This window comes from Neodiprion pinetum, chromosome 1, assembly GCF_021155775.2.
Source record: "Neodiprion pinetum isolate iyNeoPine1 chromosome 1, iyNeoPine1.2, whole genome shotgun sequence".
Lineage (NCBI taxonomy): Eukaryota > Metazoa > Arthropoda > Insecta > Hymenoptera > Diprionidae > Neodiprion > Neodiprion pinetum.
Genome location: NC_060232.1, coordinates 32519173 through 32540421, shown reverse-complemented (window position 1 = coordinate 32540421; position 21249 = coordinate 32519173). Strand labels below are relative to the sequence as shown.

Below are 21249 nucleotides of genomic sequence, written 5' to 3'. Positions count from 1 at the left end.
TGAAAAATTACAACTTTCGGATTCGGATTGATAGACACAATTATTGTAGTATAGGTAAAAAAAAAATTATGATCCCAGCAGAGGAAGCCGTAAAATTGACGTCAGCCTCGACCTTCACCCCCTTGGCAACGGGCGGGTCACCCTAGCCAAGCTATAAGTCACCCCTGCTACACTCAACAAGCAGCTTCGCGTGTGTATAGATATACGGCAGAAAACGTTTAGAAGAGTCTTGACAGACGCAACGATCTGTCCGCCTTGACCGCGAAGAATCAACTCACTGATCCGAGAAGTTCAAAGTACAATTGAGACCTTAAGAATGGTGTGAAGATATTTTTTTCTTCATTCTACCACTTTTCCTCTACTTCCCCTCTCGTCTTTTGCAATTACTTCTATTCCTGTATTTTAGAATTCACGTTGTTCACGTGACCGCCAGGAGCCTGTGCGATTCCGCTCCATTCGAGAACGAGAGAAAGAATTATTTTTCTCTCATTCAACGGGTTATTTTCGTACGGGAAACTAAATCCAGACGACGCCTAAATTCGGAGTAGTTAACTTTCGCCTGGAAAACATTTCCACAGCTGGGACGGTAGATATTATTCAATAATAATACAGTTACTCATCTATATAATACGGTAGGTATTGTAAGGGGAAAAAATGATAGTACCTACAAGCAAGAACACTTGTAAGAAACACTTGGTTAAGCTTCAAGAGCATCATCTCTAAGAGCTCTCGCCCTATCTCGGTATATTCGTTACACGTTCTTACATAACTATCTCTTTTATTATGCGATCTAAGAGCGAAATTATGAGTAACCAAAGGAGGAAAACCATGTCAAGTGTGTAATAATGAAAAGAGAGAAAGAGCCGAACCCTTCGTTTTGATTTTACGTTCTACAATCTAATCTATCGACACTGTACAATGACATGGATAAACCTGGACGCAGAGTACGAGTAAAAAAATAAATGAAAACGAATAACTGTGTTAATGAATAACTTGTACATGGCGATTGAACCAATATTTCGGGACATTGTGATTCCGTAGGTTTGTTACAGTAAAATTACAGTCTCATTCAGGTGCGTTACGTAATAAATGAATCATTTCTTGAGATATAAAACTATAAACAATGGATATTCGAAATCCTGTCTTTCTCGCTGGATGAATCCAATTTTTGAACCGTGAGACGAAGAATCGCGGAAGAATACTGTACTCATTGTCATTTTCAATAAATTAAGATGATGTGAAATTGACGTGAGAAATGGATTCGACACCGAGGTCTGTTATAGATGGATAAAATATTTGAAAAAAATTCAATTCCAATGGTGAATTACTGTGCATAACCTATTTACAATTGACAATTGGATTGTTTGGAGGGACCGCAGTCGCTTTATGATGCATTAAATTTAACCAGTAGCATCCTGTCCGTGATCTATCAAGCGGTGCAAAGGCACAACAAACACACAAACGTTTTCGTCGACTGCACCTAAAAGAAAGAGAAAAAAGGAACAGAAAAAAAAAAATAAAAAAATAAAATAAAACCCAGAAAGAACATATAAAAAAGGACTAGAAAATTCCCAGTCGACGATGCGCGACGAACCGTTCGCAACGCGTAGAACATACACGCACACGAACACACACACGCCTCAAAATTCGAACGTGGAAGGCTCACGGTACATAACGTATACGTAATTAAAATTCACTCTACGAAAACCACAACTGTAAATCCATGGGAATCTGCGATGCTCTGCGAACTGTGGTATAAGAGATCTAAGCCCGTTTTACGAATCAAAATATAAACGGCGGACTAAAGTCTGCGTAAACGCGTCGAGGAGAATCGTGCCTGAATTCTCCTTGAAATATTCACCGGTACTGCCTTTTACGGACGCACGAAACGACGGCCATATTTAGGACTTGCGTTCGATCCTTGACATTTATTTTCATCATTCGCTCGATTCCTCCGCACGAGAGCTGAGCTGAGCTAAGCCGAGCTCCCAGTCGACGAAATTCTACTTCGTCACCACCGTTTGGGCTGACGGTACGTTAGTTAACGTGAACATCACGCTGCTGGGTTATATTTATTAAATATTTCATGTTCGAGTAATGAATAACACATCGAAGTGTAGGAATTGTAGTTATACCATTGCAGCAACGATCGTCACACATATGCACTACTACGGTACTCTAGAGGAACTCGAAAAAAAATTCAGCAGTACGTTTGTAACGATCAAGTACACGTATGGATCGATGGCGAACGCAGAGATGAACAGATGCGCTATTTGGCATGATGCACGGATCAGAATGAATGTATAAGGATTACCTAGGCCGATATTGCTTAGGGACATGTATAGGAAAGAGTGAAAAATAGTGGCGAAATATAAGATCTGCTAATTTAACTCATGCGTGATCGATGCGGCGAGACGACGAAGACGAGGAGATATCTAATTGATTGCTATAGTTTGCCAGAGATTGCAGCGCAAATGAATGTTCCGATAAAATTAATCACGCCGTGTCAAGGTATAAGGTATGTAAGGGAGATTCGTTAATTTGGCCAATAATTGCAAGCAATTACCGTCGCAATTTGAGATCAGTCACGGTAATTAGACCGTTTTAAATGGGGTCTCTAATTGAACTTGAACTAAAAACGTGGCGTTCTCTCAATGTTACATAGTAACAAAAATTCAAATGATTTAACCCCTTGTAGCACAAAATCGTAAATTTTAAAATAAATAGCATTTAAGGATTTGTCATTAATACCTTCTGTATGGATTTTGTAGGATCTTATTTAGTTTGTTACAGAAATTTCACAAGGGGCTACAAGGGGCTAATGGCTGAAAAAAAAAAAATTGGGAATCTTGATCCGTTCTACGGAACGAATAAGTTCGCCAGTCGTACCGAGCGAGTCGCTAGTTGCTAGATGTATCGTCTTACCTCTTGACTTAATTTTTGTCTTTCTCCACCTCATTCAGTTTCGTTTATCATTTTCTTTTACTCGGTCGGTAATGAGGGGATCCACAAAGATTTACAGACCGACCGATCTGACCGATAAAGAAGCGCGTTTCTTGCTTAATATTCAACGACGAAAATCCATCAGCATGGCAGTGTTGCTGTAGATCGAAGAGGAGGAAGGAACAACACGTGTCAGCAACATGTAATTCATGTGGGCTGGTCTCTAGGTTTGCTAATGAGTTTACTCCTGCTTGCGTTCTTGCGCCGTATGATCTGTTTGCCAATGACGTAATTAAGAGAGAGGAGAGATGATGAGAAAAATCCAGGCGAAGGACCTTGCTCCAACTCTCTGTGAGATAATTCTCTGACTACATATGAGATGATCTCTCGGTAAAGTTGCAATGTATAAGCTTTAATTCACGCAATTTATAAACATCCACTGCCCTTGGTTACAAATTCAATTGGCTAATATTCGAAGACTGTTTTGTAGAGTTTAACCTTCTATCGACGGTCATCTGCAACATTATCGTGCGAACGTTGAATTCGCAAGCTTATCTTTCCCCCTCGACTATACATAAAAATCATCTCTTCGTATCTGAACAATTTTACGATCTTTCTTGGCGGAAAGAGAATAAGTAGACGTCCTACGATGAACCCGGAGAGTCTCATTGATTTGATAATCAACTTTCTTCCACGTGTTATGCAAACACAATCCACGGTCGGTATCGCAACTTACCAATGATTAATGACGTATTCTTACATCTCGAATGTGTTCAATATCTCGTACAGAGGGTTTCGTTTCCACTCCGTATCTACGGAATTTTCTTCTTCCCACTTTTTCTGTTATTCGCGGGTCAACGGCAAAAGCCTCGCGAGCTTTTTTTTTTGCGGTGGGTTGATTTTCAACTGGAATGGTATTGTTGGTGTGCGATGTGTCACTTCGCACGCTAAGCGTACGCACGTATGGTTATAAGCTCATCGGCGTATGTGTGGACATTTGTGTAAGATGTGACATAAAGTTATTGGATTAAAAGTTGGCACCGAGCCAATAAGCGACTTTGAAAGCAAGCTGTTCGCGTTATACAGAATCCTCTCGTACGACAGACCTAGTTTACGGATGAAGTAGATCGCTCGAAATTCTCAGGCAGTTTTTCTTTTATTCCAATTTCTTGTTTCAAAGCTTCGCTTTGCCGCTTTGCTTATAAAACATGAAAATACATTTTGCAGGATAAACTTGAACCAGTACCCGCTAACTGAACTGATCACTGTAATCAGACCAAATTCATCAACATCGCTGTACGATTTCTAAACGAACACAACGACGGTATTAGCGCATATAATAATAGTTTTTAATTTTCAATCATCGTTTTTCGGTGTCGTAGATTATCTTTTGTCCGGTTTGATCCTGATTTAATTACAACATTGAATTATACCTATAGTTTGGTTTATTGATGCAATTATAAGCTGCTATAAGTATACACCTGTCTCAATTAGTGACGCGATATTTATTGGGTAGTGATAAATGTTTATTACTTTTTGATAAAATTTTTCTCAACGGTATAATCGTCAAAATACATTATAGTAGTGTAAATCAGTCGTTCAAGTACGGTGACGGCTACGACGCTGTTCGGAGAATGAGGATGGTTTGCCTGATTTTCGACAATTGTTTTAAACCAGATATGCAATCATCGAGGCCTGATATATAAACTCGGACAAAGTTGTCTAGGTCGTTCGGTGCCGCCGTAAGGATACCCGACCTTATAAGGTGACATCGCCCACGTGTTGACGAGGCAATCGCTTACTCCGAGTATAGCAAGGACAGAGCCATGATGCCGAGATCATTCCTATACGTAACATTTCTTTCATCCATTATAATTTTTTCGTTAACAAGCATTATACATTTTTCAGAAATACCCACGACGATTTGCAAAATACCGTTGCATCCTTATTTGACGAGTATAACATCAATCTCACAGAATTTCTATAGGCTTATCTTCATTATAGTTTCAGCTTTCACATATTACGATACGCTTCGCGAAATCGTATGATAAATGGATTTTGTTGATATTGTCACAGTGAGATATTTATTTTTTCTTCTCTTTTCGCTATAACAGTTCTAATAAATCGCTGAATACCGTTGTACAGGCACAGTCTTTGCAATAAATACGATTTATTCTCGACGCGTTGGACCAGGAAGCGCAAACATATACGTATAGAATTAGAAATATTTGTGAGATAAGAAAAAAAGGGCAGGCCGGCAACACCTACACGTGTCTCTTCCTCTCTGGGTAACTTCAGCTATGCTTATAGCGTATGTACTATACGTATACCGGAGCTAATTAGCCGACGTTTGACGAGCTGCGTGTTACGTTTACACTCCTGGAAAATTGAATAGGGGAGAGAGAAAAAACTAGCGGTAAGTATGCACGATGAAAATTAATTGTAATTTGAGAACAACGCCGATTTATCAGCTGCAGGAACGGTCGCAGGTGTAGCTACAGATATATAAGGCAAGCCCCAAGAACATGTTTAAACGAGTAATTAAGGAGAGACCTTAATACGATCGCACGTATTCCACTTGTTGTCCACCGCGAACGCATGTGCACAGTGTTCCATCTATTTTTAGTACTTTCCTGGTACTCAACTATCCGGCCTATGTCTTTCATGCTCTATATGCTACATTTAAAATAGAACGCCGGTTAAAACAGTTTCAAATAATTCCCTGCTCTTGAGAATTAAAAGAAATTTCACCACTTCCCCGCTTGAGAAATTACTGCGGGGATACCAAAATAAGGGCTGTTAAGTAAAACCGAGATGAAATGTTACTGCGTGGATAATAAAAGGTTGGAATGAGATTACTTCGATCGATTAGACTCGAGAGCCAGATAACAGGACGACGAGTTGATATTAATAACGATTAATCAGTGCTTGGGCCTACAGTGTAGTTCACAACGAATCGCGCAACTTTGTCCCACTGACATTTTGAATGGAAATGTTTTTTTCCCACCAGTGTGAACGTTAACAATAGTGAAGTTATAATTCAAGCTGGTTTTATAATTCAAGCTTCTCGCGTTCTATCGATCTTGGCATGTTGCGGAGTGCGCGATGTTTCGAACCGAATATAGATATCTACAATTTTTTCACAAACGGGATCAATCGAAGTTTAACCGCATCCGTAACGCCAACGCCGGAAGTAAACTCAACGTTTACGGCCTCGCCTATATAAATTTAAAAGCACGCCACACGATTCACCAGGTTCCACAGTAACGATTTATCGAAACTGTTTCATCGTGGGTATTGGCAAAACGTTCTCAAGAAAGAAATAAAGCAAAAAAAAAAACTACCTGGTATTCCTAAAGCATAAGCGTGTCATTGCAAACGACTTATTCGTTAATAGATAAGTTAATTCTTTCTCTTTATAGAAATACCAAGAAAAAAAAAACCTAAATCTGATGAGCAACTCATCGAATTTATTCAACTAGAGTAATATACATTTCGGTGTTTGATATCGTCGTGAATCAGTGCAGATTATATTAACGATAAAAAATCAGAGTTTCACATAATGATTAATATTCAAGGATGTAACTACGTGCATATTAGTCAACTGGCGTAGAGTGTGATAAGATAAATTTTTCCGTATAACGAGATATGTATTTAAAAGAGGCTGAAGTCAGTAACGCTAAACGTAACGAATCGTGGGGGTAAAAACCACTGTTTCGTAATTTTATAGTAACCGAGGTAATTGAGTTTTCAAAATATGAATACATTTTTCCTTGTTATAATTTACCGCACCGTCAGACGTTCCTAAAATTGCGAAATAACGATTTCTTCCGAAACGTGAATCGTTACAATAACGTTACCAACTTCATCGTCATATATTTTATTGCGTATAAACAAGGCGCGCGCAATATTTAGGAATGAACGAATCAATAAAAATATACCCACGCATACATATAAGATATATGTTTGACAATACGTAGCCGTCATGCCGCCGACCGCATGCTCAAGAAAATAAGTTTGTAATTTCGACTCAATTGGTGGTCAGCTGAGAAGCCCGCCAGTCAACGCGTGGCTCGTGGGTGTTTTGAGTGAAAGTCGATACTTATGTCCAGGCCTAATGCGGGCATTGTCAAAAAGTGAAGACTGCCAGGATTTATCAAAGGCGAAATTTAAGAACTACCGTATACAGTTCTTCGGTGTCACGTTGAACTTTACCTGTATTCCGTAAAAAGTAAATAAAATTGAATTAAGCAAGAAATGTCCGAGTTTTCAAATAACCATCACCGACTTTTGTAAGGCTCACCAAAACATCCATTTACCTTTACGGTGTAGCAACTTAAGAAGTGAAGTTGGAACGTGCGTATTGTCAACTTGTCAATAGAAGTTATGCACGAATTTGAAAAGTGGGAGAAATAAAGGGACTACCTTGGAAACATTATTTCAAATCTCTTGTACTACGTGTGTACGACTATCAAGCGATTAAGCACGGCGCGCTCTTGACATTCATCCAATAATGAACAGCCGCCTAAATCATATTTATCTCAAGGATAATCGATGTATATACCAAAATATCCACTAGGTAACGAATCGAGTTATCGTTTGTCGAAGGAATAATACAATGTGGTAGGAATTTAATAATAACAGAGCGAAGGAAAGGTTGTAGGCATGTCGTCGATTTACCAATTAATTCCAACTACTATCCTCTACGCCAAAAATAATCCACTTATTAATTAGCACAAAGAAAGATTACGGGGAGATAAGCATGAATTGTCTAACCCGACTGTTTTCACAGCTCCTTATTTTCCCTGCAGATATGAATCGGTTCTTCGAACTCGTATGATAGTTAACCGGAATTGCGAATGCGTGATATGCCTAGAATACGGATATATATCGTAAAATTTTTGAATGGTAACAGTCGGAAATGCGTGATACAAATGGAACGCGAGCGAAGAGAAAAAAATAATAATAATACGAAAGACGAATCAACTCCGTGTCGCAAGCATTGATCAAACCGTCCCCGTTTTTCTTTATCGAATTGTGCAAACAAAGCAACACATTTTGCACGAACAATCTCTAGATCTTTGCCAGCGGTCTCTCTCGTTCGCATCACCCGGTAGCCTTTGGATAGTTGTGCACGTGCACGTATATACATCGAGGGCCACACGCAACTTCGCCCATGCACACGTATCGGGGACCAGACTCTGGCCCAGCGATGTATTCGTTCAGGTACAGAGAGCTACGTGTGAGCACACACATGTAACTCGTAACACCCATACGCAAAGGTTATTAGCAAACCCTCTCCTTTCTTGGCGACTACTCTTCGAGTGAGTCATTCGACAACGTGCGGCGAACGGAGCAGCACAAGTAAAGTAAACGGATAAACTCTCGCGCTACGAGCGCTATTTAAACGATTTTGCGAGAGCGTGTTCCGCACAACGCGGCCAACCAAAATTATGACGATCTTACGGAATGCCCGTACGCGCAGTTTTGTTGATGGCCGGCACGTTCACACCTTGCCGAAGAGTAATTTTCCACAAATGCATCAAACAACTCCTGCCCAACCCTCGTCGGTGATGGAGACCTATGACATGCTGCTTAAATGACGCACGGTTGCATTACGATCATTGATTTACGTCCATTTACGATGTAGTATTGATGTTCCGCGCCGCATTGAAACCTCGGATAATCCTAGACTGAATTAGGTATTGCACCAGAGTCGGGGCCGGGTGTATAGTTAGTTGTATTGGAAGATTAGAAGAAATTTACATGTAATTGTTTCCATTGATTCGTTTTTTTCCCCCCTCACAAACGTAAGCTACGTAATTCGTTCAATTTGCTATTCCAGACTGTGTATCTTTTGCGTTACAATCCCGACTGCGGTAGCTTGACTAGGTACGGAGAGTTTCGGGTTTCGGGTAATGATACCTACTCTGTAGAACATGAAGATCTGATAGAAAATTAGAGCCCAATAAGACAGCTTACAGTGTAATATGAATGTTGATTGGCTCTTGCTTGTAATATTTACACCTCCGGGAGACGAATAAGGAAAATGCTACTTCACCGCAGAAGCATTTTGTTACCCCTGGAACAATTATTATCCCATCGCTAGCTATACGAGAACTGCGAGCAATGTATAATTAGTTGCAAAGAATCATTGCCGGAGTGAGTGTGTACCTATGTGATGTTACAGCATGTGACGAAGGTGCATTCAAGAGGCGCCGCACTAGACAACGCGCAATCTATCATCGCATAATCCTACTGCTTTGCGCCTTATAAAGGACGTGAGTAATTCGGCAAGAATATACAGATTCATCACAATTTACAATCGACAATATAACGAGAATTGAAGAGGATTCGGAACATTCGCGTATATGACGCATGAATGATTAGTCAACGACTGTGGTCGCAACATTTTTTTACAAAGAAATGGTTGGGAAACAATATGAGTATTGAACTCGTTCAACTTTCCATGTCAAATTTATCTTCATCACGTTTTAGGATTACATCATCAGTGTTGATAAGACAGATATTCAATTGCAAAGTTGTTAACCTCCTCCGACGGAGAAACTAATTATCCGTCGGTAATCGGCGGTTTAGGCGTGACGGAAGCGAAAACTTGATTCGATTGAAAAACTACACCGTAGATAAGGAATGACGATAATTACCGAGTAGATTAAAATGACATTCTAGTGAATAAAAGATGTAATTGCGAGATTAAGTTTACCTGGCGAAAAAAAAGCGTAACAAACAATTTTGCCCAGCCTTTCATCAAAATCGCGTGGTGGTTAATAAACTCTTACTCATGGCCGAGAGCCAAATATTTCAAATACTTGTAATTATATTTCTGTTACGTTGGTCGTAAATTTTGACGCGTAATCCTCTGTAATATTGAACACCGTGAAATTAGGTTAGTAGAGAATCAATTACAACACTATGCGTGAGATGAGAAGAAAAAAGAACGGAGAAAATGATCATCGGTGGCGGGAATGCAACCGTCGTATATCAATTGTAATTATAAAAAATGTTCATAAACGATTAGTTCATGTTTTAAGGGGCCGGATTTGATTGGGATACGTTACTGAATAATCTTTCAATATGTAACCTGTGTATTAACCGCGTACTAGTGAATAATCACTGCGATGAATATAATAAGGTAATTGTTCGTCACTGTATCTATTGCCTACTTATTAATTACTTTACTCCAGAATAAAAGACTTTCGAAACTCGGCTCTCGTTATACTCTGATAAATAATATTCCGACCGAATAAAACTAATCTGAATAGATGATAGCCAGGATTTTGGCATCGAAGGCGGTTAGGCATGTATTTGCAAAATAAGCACACCTAGAAACAAGGAAAGCCAGAGGTGCACGCGGCACGTGAGATATAACAGGATTTTGATGCTTCTGGTTGAGGGAAAATTGGTAGAAAATAGGGTGGATCGATCGTAATTTGGATCGAACAAACAGATTTTCTAAATATGGAAATACGAGGTCGCAAAATTAACCGGTTAAAGCCAGCCAAGGTACCGAAAACCCACGCACGGTTGAAATAAAGACACGAGGAGAAAAAAATGGTCAAAGGATACTCACCATCTGTCCTCTTAATATTTATGCTGGTACCAGCCTCGATGTTGCACATGTCGTGATCCATTGTCATTTAATAACGCGCACGATACACCATGAAATGTTTAATAACGAGGGAAAACACCGCGAAACGTGAGACAGTGGTCAGAAATGATCACGGCTCGGCAGCTGACTCCGGCATAGGAGGCTTTTATTCGGTTGACAGTTACAAAAGCGTTTGCATTCAAAATTCTAGAGGGCCGCCCGTGCTATAGCGACGACAACACGATTCGACCCGGCAATGTAATCGGTCGAAAATAATCACACACACTTCGGATACAATTTAACGTTCTCAAGGTCACTACTTGGCTTGAGAATTACATCGAAAACAGGCGGATTTCACGGGAAAATGTTTGGTTTTGAGCCGGGATACTGCCAAGTGCCAGTGTCCGTTATTGACAACGAAAAGGCACCGAGCGCCAGGTTTCGGCGAGACTCGCCACTGGCACCATCTGTCTGTATTTCTCGAGTTCCGTCACCTACCAAACGATGGCAGCACCGGTCACTGTTGTTCGAGAAGAACGTCGTCGTTTGAAATCGGAGTAAGAGTTAAATCGGGAGTGAAATTATGCAATTTCATCGTTAAACTTATGCGCGCTGGCGTGAAGGAGTGTATCCATGCGAATTCCTCATCAAGACATTACATGAAATTATTGAAAACTTTTGCATGTTTTTATTCCATACACGTAGTACATGTTTTGTAATTGCAATTAGAAAGAAAATAAAATAAATTTGCGATTGTTGAATTTTGTTATGAGAATGTTTTTGCAATCACAGAATATCACAGTTATTGTTTTATTTTAATGATATAAATATGAAAACATGTCATTGTTCCATCGTCGTATCAATATATCCTTGTGACGAGAATCACTGTCAAGCGTACACACTCGCATGTTGAAAATAATCAGCAGAACACAATCTGTGTTATGATATTATACAATTTATTTTATTATATCGTATCGTCCTTTGATGATTGATTTCCAAAATTTTTGGACCACATTTGCGTTATGCAAGATTTCAGTCCATCCATATCGACATTCTCCTTCTCTGTCACCAGATGTTTACAGATTTTCTCAGCCCTTATAGATAATGAAAGATTATTTGTAAAAATTGAAACGACATTCACATTTTATCCATAAAACAAAATCTTACAGTTTTTCTTGTTGGTAAACGTTGAGCGTCTGAAGTTTATGAATCGGTTTCTTCTTTTTCCTGTTTTCATATATCTAGAAGAGTTGAGTTTATGTTTACTCAATGATTATTATGTGACAAGAAACGTGAATTAAGTTTAAAAAATATGATAATAGTCACTGATAGAGCACGTTCGACAATTTTTGATTCAAGACCAGCAGCAGCGGCAACTGAGTGTGCAAAACTCATCCCAGAATTGCCATTGGTAATCTTGTGGAGAAAAACCACTGTGCCATCTTGATTGATCAGGAAATTTAAAGTCTAAAAAAACACTTGAAATTGAGCTGCTTTCGATACATAATTACCCGATGCTTCAAATGTAATTTAAAAAAATTATGATAACCCAATATTGCAGGTATGTGTGAATACTTATTATTTACTTGTTTTTCAACCAACGATGTCTGTGGTATTAAGTCAACAACACTATGGAGGTGTGTTGATACAAACATGTGTGGACATTCCGCTCCTCTATTAATGAAATCCGTCAGGTAAGCTGCGAGCAATGAAAGTGCATCTATGTACGAAGTACCTTTTCCAAACTCATCAATTATCACTAAAGAATTGGAAGTTGCATCAGATACAGCTCTATTCATCTATTGAAATTTAAGTACAGCATTAAAAGTAATATATGCTTATTTCTGCAATGAAAATTATCGAACTCGATTTTCCTCTATTGCTTAAGTTCAACAAATTTCATCGAAAATAATATTTACATAATTTAAATAAATGTAAAGTTATTATATACCTGTCTGAGATCAGCCATAAACGAACTTGCGTTGAAAGCCATGGTATCGGCAAAGTGTATGCGTGTCAGAATATGCTTGATAACACCAATAGTTGCAGATTCAGCGGGTACGTAACTACCAATATGTGCCATAAAAACGATAAGTGCAACTTGCTTGAGGTAAATGCTCTTGCCACAAGCATTGGGACCAGTTATGATTTTAATCAAACTGTTGTCCTGCGAGGAAAGTGTGTCGTTTGTTATGAAACTGGAGTTAATTATTTCCAGTAATGGATGACGGCCTTGCTTGATATCTATTATTTTAGACTTTGATATTTTTGGTCTCACATAGTTCAAATCACGTGCGACTATCGACAAAGAAATCAACCTGTAATTTTCATAAAGAATAAATGGGTATCGTAGACGTATCAAGTTTGAATCGTAGTTCTTACATATTTCTCATGCTTTTAAGCGAACATGACGGAGTGCAGTGGATATACGTACGCATCTAATTTAGCAATATATTTTATTATCTCAATAACTGGTTTGATGTGTTTAGTGATGTACTGGACCAGTTGCATCATTATCTGGCTCTGTCTTTTGGTAATCTTCTCGAGAATGTCACCAACTGTATTCTGTAATTCTGGAACGATATTACACAACGGCTAAACAAGAGTTGTTTATACATTGACTTTTACTCAAATATGGAAGTGAACAGTTAGGGCATAGACCTAGATGGTCAGAGTATAATACTGCATACCTACTGCACCTGGACTCTTATAATGACAAATGTTATTGGCCACGAATTTAAATTCCAAGCCCGGTAGTTCATAGTCTTCAGGAGGCGAACTTTCCCAATGTGTTACAGCTAGCAGGTAGCCGATGTCTGGAAGGTACACCATACTACAGGCTTTTACAAACTCCGGTAACTCTTGCAGATCTCGTTCAGCCATCAGACTCAGGACTTCAGGCAACGTCTGATTTTCATGATTCACTGTGAGTAGTGTGGATTGTTTAATAAATTGATGTAGTGATTGGCATGTGAATGATTGGTTTTTCTCCTACTATGTACCATGTAATATGATACTCACACTGATCCAATTGTGGATCGACCCCTGCATGAGCGACAAATTTATTTTGCCGCTTGGATGATTCAAAATCAACAATGTATTCTATAAAATATCTTAGTCGATGCATTTCATCCGTAGCACTATCGACAATTTTCGTAAATAATGGCAAGACATTTTTGCAGGTCTCACAAATATCCACTATATGGATTATGTTGCAAAGTGTCTATTTTGCAAAAATAATTAAATTGTAATTTTTTCAATATGCAATATCAAATTATTAAACGTCACATATCTTTTAGCAGTGCGATGTAAGAAAAATTAATTTAACAGTTCACCTTATGTAATCTTTGCCATTCTGAAGATTTTGCTTGGGGAGCTGAAAGCCGGTTCATTACTTTGGTTATTTGGTGGATTTTGGATAAGCATGGCAGCATATTCTGGACAATATTTTGATTTGTCGGATCCAAGCAAAATTCGATAACATCTAATCTCTCATTTATTTCTTTTTCATCACATGTAGGATGTTGAAACATTGACCTATAGGAGAGGAGATAGTATTATAAAAGGGGCACTGAAGTACACTTATTGCAAAACGATATTACCTCAAAATTCATAATTACATATTAGAGCAATACTTTCCACAGGTATTGAAGACCCGGGCGAGACTGACAACGATTCAGAATACTGTAAAGACTGAGTCCTTCTTTACGTGAGCTTGAGGTGCCAAATTTGAATAAACTGGGATGATGGCGTGGATTGACAATTTGCAAACCCTTATACGTTTCGTTATCTACCATGACGATATCTTTCCTGAAGCAAAACAGATGTTGCGATATGAATCACTGAACAAATCATGCTCATACAATTCCTCAGCAACTATTTCTTCTACTTACAAGTTAAGCTTGTGCAGTTGCACAAATTTTGCTTGACCAATCGCATCCAAAGCCATTGCGTTCCAATGTTTGTCGAGGTATTTCAAAAGTAATCCCAGGGCATGAATCATGATAGAACAATTGAAGTTAATTATTGAACTGAGAAACAAAATTCTATCTTCGTCAGTTAAATCATCAGGTTCGAATTCTAGCTTCAAATGTTGAACTCGTGTATTGCACGAAGAAAAACCATATTCCTTTTTGGACATTATTTTAAATTTTAGTCGTGTGAAACGGTTATTGGAACTCGGTGTTTCGACTGGAAAATTTTCATTTTCTTTAAGAATGAATTTCTTCAAGAGCGTCAAAAATGGTTCAGCCATGCCTGAAGTTGTAATAATAAAACTCGGCCGTGATTGCCTGTATATTACATTTGTCATGTCAAAATTCAAATTGCTTTCAGCTATATCTTCCAGTATGTATAGCTCAGACATTATAGTGTTGTAATACGCAGCGCCCAGCTGGCCATTTTGATAAATAATTGACAAGACAATCTGAAACAAAATTATCGATTAAGTTGGTGATACGTATATCATAAATATAGAATATTTTATATATACTGAATATATATACTGAAGCCGTCTCTGGTTGAAAAGTTAAAATTCTATGGTTTACTAGCCTCTTCCGTATCAATGTCAGAACTGAGTCCATCCAATGACTGGTTTACAGGAGTAGGATTCTTCTTTTTAGTAACTGTGGCAGAGGAGCTACTCTCCGTCAAACCTATGCCAATGCACACCCCTTGGTCCAAGCTACTGCTGGACATTGCAGACCCGACTTGATAACGACTGGATAAGCATATCGATGGTTGATATTTACATAAGAGAAATTTAATATTATAAAAGATATGAGCTCAAAGATATGCCAGTAAATTATGCAACAGTATATCATTGGTTGATATTGAGCGGTGTTATATGTAAAGTAGAATAAATATAATAGTTTTTTATCAATCTACAATACGTTTTCAAGCTGATCATAATTTTTACATTTCAGTTTCCGTTGATCGACTTTTTTCATCGCTCGTTTTTGCTGATCCTTGATTATTTGTAATTGAACTTGGACCTGGCTCCTCATCTGAACTTTCGTCACAAAGTGACTCAAATGGATATCGCCTATAAATGTATAGTAAGTGGATTAAGGGGATTCCCTAGTTGATTTCAACGTGTCGTATATATCTCCAAATATCCGCGTATCTCAAATTCAAAACCACCCCATTCTATACGCAATTCCGAACAAAAACACTCCAACACATTTTGAATGAATTCTACAAATTTACTATTATATTTCGTGGAATCAATGCCGTTTCTTTATTTCTGCGTCTAAGGAAAATGGATTCGACTGTTTTTGTTCACAATTGCGTATAGAATGGGGCTGTCAAGCCCTTTTTCGCGATTGAGATACGTAGACTTTGATATTTGGAGATCTGTACGTCGATGTTTAAATCGACTAGGGCACTGCCTCAGTACACTTTCAAACCGTATCGCATAACCAAATGGACACATTTATTTCGAATTCATATGTATACGATTAGGTATTGATTTCATTAATTTAAATATAATTCTTACTTCTCAGATTCTGATGATTCTGGTTTTTCTTCTTTTCCACTTGCCATTTTGCGCTAATAATATGTACTGTTAATTGTTGTCGGTTGGCACCTAGAATTACATGTGCAAAGATTTAATTTTACTCAATACATATGCTAATATTGAATAAACTTGAAACTAACTTACAGAGATGGGTGCAGATGACTTACAAAACAATTGAAGTTGCTGGAATCTGAACCACTTATCCATCAAACCTAAAAAAACATTTGAATGCCATCTTCGAAGTTTTCGAAAGTGAAAACTGATTTCAGAACTAGTAAAAAAGTTCTCATCATTTCGAGTTGCAGCAGTGAAAAGAACACAACGAAAAATGATGGAAGAAACGTTTAAAACGTATACATCTTATTCTCGTACAATCGATCAGGAGACTAATTAATTCAATAAAAATACGATTTTTATTTGATTACATTACATGAGCAAATTTCGTTGTTTGTAAATTCCCTGTACATAATTACAATGATGTATATATATTCCCTAAGCCCGTGTATATTAAAATATATTTTTCAAAAAACTAATACTATCGATACAAATAATGTTGCCCATTAACTATACACACATATAAGTACCTATATCTTTGATTAGATTTTTTTGTTAATACTTGCGCACATTAAAAAATACATGTATGATAGATTTTTTTCATTAAAGAAGAAGCAGAGAACACATTTGGTAAAATTACTGTAAGTAATACACATTCATAATTTGTATAAGTTGAATGCGTGCTTAAAATTTCAAAGGATTTGAAATCATATTTTTTATTAGAGTAATATAACGGTACAAATTTTGTACATGCATGAATGCGATTTAATGCATTAAAAATTGAATCATTCCTCCGAAACTTAATAATATTCTGCTTAAATACTTCTCTTGATTTCCGTGTGAATTTCATTATGACACACTTTTTTTTTTTTGTCTAACATATGTTTTGAGATGATGTTGTGAATTACAGGCATGCTATTAAAATAATAAATTAGTTTCGATTGAACAATATCAACAAGTGTATTCTATCGATGTACGTACATAATAATAAAAATTAATTGCAGAACTTTCAGTTTACGGTATGGGATATTGCTAATTTCTAAATTAACTTACTTAGTTCTTTATACTTTAGGGCATTGCGTTTGCAGAAAAATTCTCTTTGGAAGGATTTTTATATGTACATATATAATTCATAGAACAGAAAACAATGATATATTACATGATCTTGTATATAAAATATTAATAAAACTATATTTAATATATTATTATCATTTACTATTTATTATTAACAGATTAAAGTCGCAATTTTTCAGAAGGAATTAACTAGCAATGGGTGGAGGAGACTGAGGGTTATAAGATATCGGTCGATAACTTTTTTCCCTGACAAATGGTTGGATTGCGTTTAGCATCAAATTATTTGACGGCACTCTTTCACGTGTGATTGGTTCGACGGGGGATTCCTCTTCCGAGCTGGCATCCTCATGGCTCCTGGCAGGGCTTGCCGACCTAATCGAAATATACTTCGTTTTTTAACATCTTGGTATGCAACCGATTCGTATTAGTATAAATTAGTATGATGCATTGCGCAGTTTTGGTAAATGGTTCCTCAGCTTACCGAATTATAATCTATCATTTCCTGAATGACGATTATATTAAACTAATAGAAAAATTTAATGTAAGATACCATATAATTAATCTATTGCACTACAGACCTGAAATTACATTTTGCATTGCAATATCAACTACAATTACCATTCTATTCATTGGACTATGAATGTTATCACGCTGAGCATAACTTCGCTCGCTATCATTTTTATATAATAAATTAATACTTTTTCAAATATTTGACTCAAACAGTTATATATCTTGAGCACCCACCTATGCGTTATACTGTTGTGAACTACACCCAACCCAAGGCGTAGTTAGAAGCGGTTGATTGCGTTTGTTTTAATGAAGCGTTGTTAGGTGACTAGAGGTGTTAAGACTACTTACTTTATGCCCACCTTAAAACCTGCATGGAATAAAAATTGAACGCCAAACATTAACAATTTTCTTGTAAATACTTATAGTATAAGTACAAAGATACAGGGCTGAAATGGCTAGTTTCGTTGTGTTCACGGATATAATTCCAGCTTTAAGCTCCCTGTGTGAAACAGTAAGAGAATCAAGTTATTTGATAGAGGAATACATACTAAAAGGAGAGACGCAGCAGATTATAATATGTGTTATAAATATTGGGAAAATTTGACATATTCCACTTGGTCAACATTGATATGCTGGAGACTTACATTTAATTTGATCGCATCATTTAGGGAAAAGCGAAATATTCTGAATATGCATCTACCGTCACAGTATAAAGTAAGTCGGTATAAATCGTCCGGTCATGCAACATGCTGTAGCGTTATTGATTTGTTATCCAATTCAAACTTAATATAAGGGATCAACCGAAGCATATTATAGGATTTTTAAACTAATATTGGATGATACTTACCTAGATCGATGAATTCTGACTTTAGTTGGCGTTTGCCGTGAATGTGGTCTGGTATTTGGCTGAGATAACTCGCTATCGCTGCTTGCCAGCGACGATCTTGCTGCTACGGCACCGTGTGCAAAATCTTTCCTATACACAGTTACAAGGAAAAGGTATGATGAAGTCAAAAAGTAGATACATTAGTCAAATCAATAATAACTGAAACTCACCTATAGTTGTCTGACCTAGGAGTAGAATTAAGATTTACTGGTTTGTTTGGATGAATTTTTGCGTCAACAAAGACAGGAGCGCTCTTGGGAATATCGTACACGACTTTCGGATGAATTGTAGTTTGCTTGAATTCAATGTGTGGTGCACTTTCAGGACCACAGTCGTAATACCTTGACCTGTAGTCTTTATACTCTCTTTGTTGTTGATGTTGTCGATATTCAGAATGCATATGGTGTAAACTAAGATTAGCTTTTCGATTGTATTCGTCACTACTAGCACTGTTTTTTCTCGCCGCTGATAGTTTACTAGGCGGCGCCGAGATAGGGGATGAAGCTGACGACGAAGGTGCACCGTCAGGGTCCGCACGAGATAACTGCGTATTGTCCCAGACAACTGGTAGGCTTCTGTATACAAAATGTATTCGTTAAAAGTCATAAATCATTGAAACTGCATTTCATCGATTCGGATGTATTTGACAAAATCTTGATGTTTGTTCTAATAACAACAGCTCTAAACGGTACATATTAAATGGAAAGAAAATCATGAATATTTGAAATATGAGTACCCGGTAGTTTCATCCATGTTGAACAGTCTAAGCTGTTGCCTAATATTGGCCTTTTCTCTTGCACGTTTTTTCTGAAACTCTTCTTCGACTTTCCTCATTGCTTCTAGCTCTCCTTTTCTTTGCTGTTCCTTAGCTTCTGCTTCTCGAGACAACTTTTCTGCTAGTCTGCGTCTCTCGATTTGTCGTACAGTTGACTGGAATGTAAACCGTTTGCTTTTAGAGTTACGTTTTGCAGAAGCCTTTAGATCAGATAAACTATCCTTGACATCTTGTAAGTTTTCCGGTCCAGGTGACGGTGAACGTTCTCTTTGTTTCATTTCCGAAATGTTCTCGCATGATTTTGATAAGTTTGAATACTTTCTCGACGTTAATCCACCATCGGTAAATCGTCTTTCTCTGAAGAGCCCAAACTCTTTGGATTCTTTGGAATATTTTTGAATGTCTGCACTGGGATATCTGAATACTTTTTTCGATTCGTTTGTACTCTTTTTATACTTTATATTAGAGTTATTTGAATTCTTTTCCTCGGTACTACTGTTACGGTAATTGAGACTTTGCGTTTGATATTCGGTAGCATTGGATTCGGGTAGATACATAACGTGTCCACCGGAGGCTAGATAAGAAAATGATGGTGGTTTCATAATAATCGGAAATTCAGGCTTTTCGTCATCTTCATTTTCCGGAAAATTGGTTTCCCATCCAGGAGATGGTGTATTAGTTCCTTCAACGTTTGGTGGAGTATGTTGCAAAGAATTTGGAGCACTCGTAGATAAAAGCCAATTCCCATCTAAAACATCGTTATCTTGTTTCCTGTCAACATCTATGGCTCCTAATCCGAGAGCTCCAGAGACAGATCTTTTCAATTTCTGCAAGGAATTAAAAGAGGACGACTCTTTGTTCTTGAATTCGGGATTGTACAACGACATTCTATTGTCATCTCTGGGTAAGGATAGAGAAAAAACATGAGGTCTTGGGGGAAACTTGACCGGCGTAGCCATAGGTGGAGGAGAATCAACACCTGCATCGCTACTAGATTCCTCGCCCAGATCTTGTTGAGGCGTCCAAGCCGGTCTAATCGAAGCCTTTGCTCGGTTTGTGATTATATCCAACGGGTCGTCGTTGAGAGCTCCAGCATCACCCGAAATTCCAGAGTCTCCAGATTTGTCATGCGAACTTCGTGGACCAAGAGCTACCAGAGGTGGCGGTGGTCTCGATAAACGTTCTATGCGTTCTTCGAACAGTACCTGAAATGCGAACAAAAGCATTAGAAAATTCTCTACTACAAAGCAGTGCATCACAATAAAGATTAGTTGTTTAGGCAATAATTTTGGTGAGACTTAAATTCGAATTATTTTCATTCTAAGGAACCTACCGGTCCTTCTTCGCTTGCTGTGCTCATAGTTGGATATGGAGCATCTAATGCAGATAGCAATCTCCAAGCAGCTGATGGTGAAAACCGAGGAATTTCCAATTGCTTCTTCGGTAGTGTAGGCCGTAACTTTAAAGCAATGTCCTCCCCAGTATGTAGGATCTTATCCTGAAAATTCTACATTTAGCCCTCATGAAATTGTGTGAGTATTTCTATCTATACAAAATTAATAGGTATATGGGATATACCGGAGTTACCAAGGCTCTGCTAAAATTTTGCGTTTGTGAACATAAAGTACTTACATCATCCATCTCACCAGGTGAGGTCTCAGGTGAGCTACTAAGTTCTCTGTTGTGATTAAGCCTTGCTTGAATCTGTTCCATCTGACGTTCCATTAGATCTCGCGATTCCTTCGAAGTTGCAGTGATATCCATGCCAAAGTAGAATGTCTTTGGAGGCGATTTCCCAGCTGGTGGTAGTCTGAGAATTGAAAATAAGAATCACTGTTCGTGTAAAAGAAAAGAAGTTTAATTCCCATTAGAATTGATAT

The 21249-nt window shown here is 37.8% G+C and overlaps 4 protein-coding genes and 2 long non-coding RNA genes across 9 annotated transcripts in view; 1 reads left to right on the top strand and 5 right to left on the bottom strand.

Moving 5' to 3' along the window:
* The window catches only part of Klp10A (kinesin-like protein 10A), a 31818-nt gene extending 20824 nt beyond the window's left edge, over positions 1–10994 (bottom strand). Inside the window, exon 1 of the mRNA XM_046634688.2 lies at positions 10535–10994. Coding sequence (XP_046490644.1) covers positions 10535–10601 — 67 coding nt within the window. The 5' untranslated portion in view covers positions 10602–10994. The remainder of the gene's footprint in view (positions 1–10534) is intronic.
* LOC124223190 (uncharacterized) lies at positions 655–1888 on the bottom strand. The gene is made up of 3 exons (XR_006884227.2): positions 1347–1888; positions 870–933; positions 655–790 (listed from the first exon to the last, which is right to left on the bottom strand). It is a non-coding gene; the product is annotated as an uncharacterized lncRNA (long non-coding RNA).
* A 248-nt stretch (positions 10995–11242) lies between the features above and the next one.
* Positions 11243–14989, bottom strand: LOC124224822 (mutS protein homolog 5-like). The gene is made up of 11 exons (XM_069137817.1): positions 14446–14989; positions 14195–14362; positions 13888–14089; positions 13574–13775; positions 13243–13476; positions 12987–13125; positions 12504–12870; positions 12139–12351; positions 11879–12019; positions 11720–11793; positions 11243–11646 (listed from the first exon to the last, which is right to left on the bottom strand). The coding sequence occupies exons 1-11, from the start codon at positions 14916–14918 to the stop codon at positions 11517–11519; spliced, it is 2343 nt and encodes a 780-aa protein (XP_068993918.1). The 5' UTR covers positions 14919–14989; the 3' UTR covers positions 11243–11516.
* LOC124223197 (uncharacterized) lies at positions 11995–16910 on the top strand. Of its 2 annotated transcripts, XR_006884228.2 has the most exons (6): positions 11995–12113; positions 13351–13478; positions 14197–14522; positions 15103–15291; positions 15478–15609; positions 16217–16910. It is a non-coding gene; the product is annotated as an uncharacterized lncRNA (long non-coding RNA). The 2 variants fall into 2 exon arrangements; XR_011177651.1 differs by lacking the exon at positions 11995–12113 and having other exon boundaries at positions 13391–13478; positions 15478–15604.
* LOC124223160 (uncharacterized) lies at positions 15089–16128 on the bottom strand. Its single transcript, XM_046634903.2, has 3 exons — positions 16050–16128; positions 15471–15596; positions 15089–15272 (listed from the first exon to the last, which is right to left on the bottom strand). The coding sequence occupies exons 1-3, from the start codon at positions 16094–16096 to the stop codon at positions 15089–15091; spliced, it is 357 nt and encodes a 118-aa protein (XP_046490859.1). The 5' UTR covers positions 16097–16128.
* Positions 16911–17259: 349 nt separating the features above from the next.
* LOC124223083 (uncharacterized) overlaps positions 17260–21249 on the bottom strand; it is a 50360-nt gene continuing 46370 nt past the window's right edge. The window contains exons 4-10 of one of the 3 annotated variants that reach the window (XR_006884200.2): positions 21002–21179; positions 20703–20876; positions 19331–20574; positions 18765–19169; positions 18556–18684; positions 17943–18075; positions 17384–17570 (exon numbers count right to left, since the gene is read on the bottom strand). Coding sequence is in view for 2 of the 3 variants with exons in the window: in XM_046634754.2 (XP_046490710.1) it covers positions 17384–17570; positions 18556–18684; positions 18765–19169; positions 19331–20574; positions 20703–20876; positions 21002–21179 (2317 nt within the window). In the remaining variant the exon portion in view is untranslated. Of the gene's footprint in view, positions 17571–17942; positions 18076–18555; positions 18685–18764; positions 19170–19330; positions 20575–20702; positions 20877–21001; positions 21180–21249 lie in introns of all 3 variants that reach the window. The other 2 variants (XM_046634754.2, XM_046634764.2) reach the window with 2 other exon arrangements.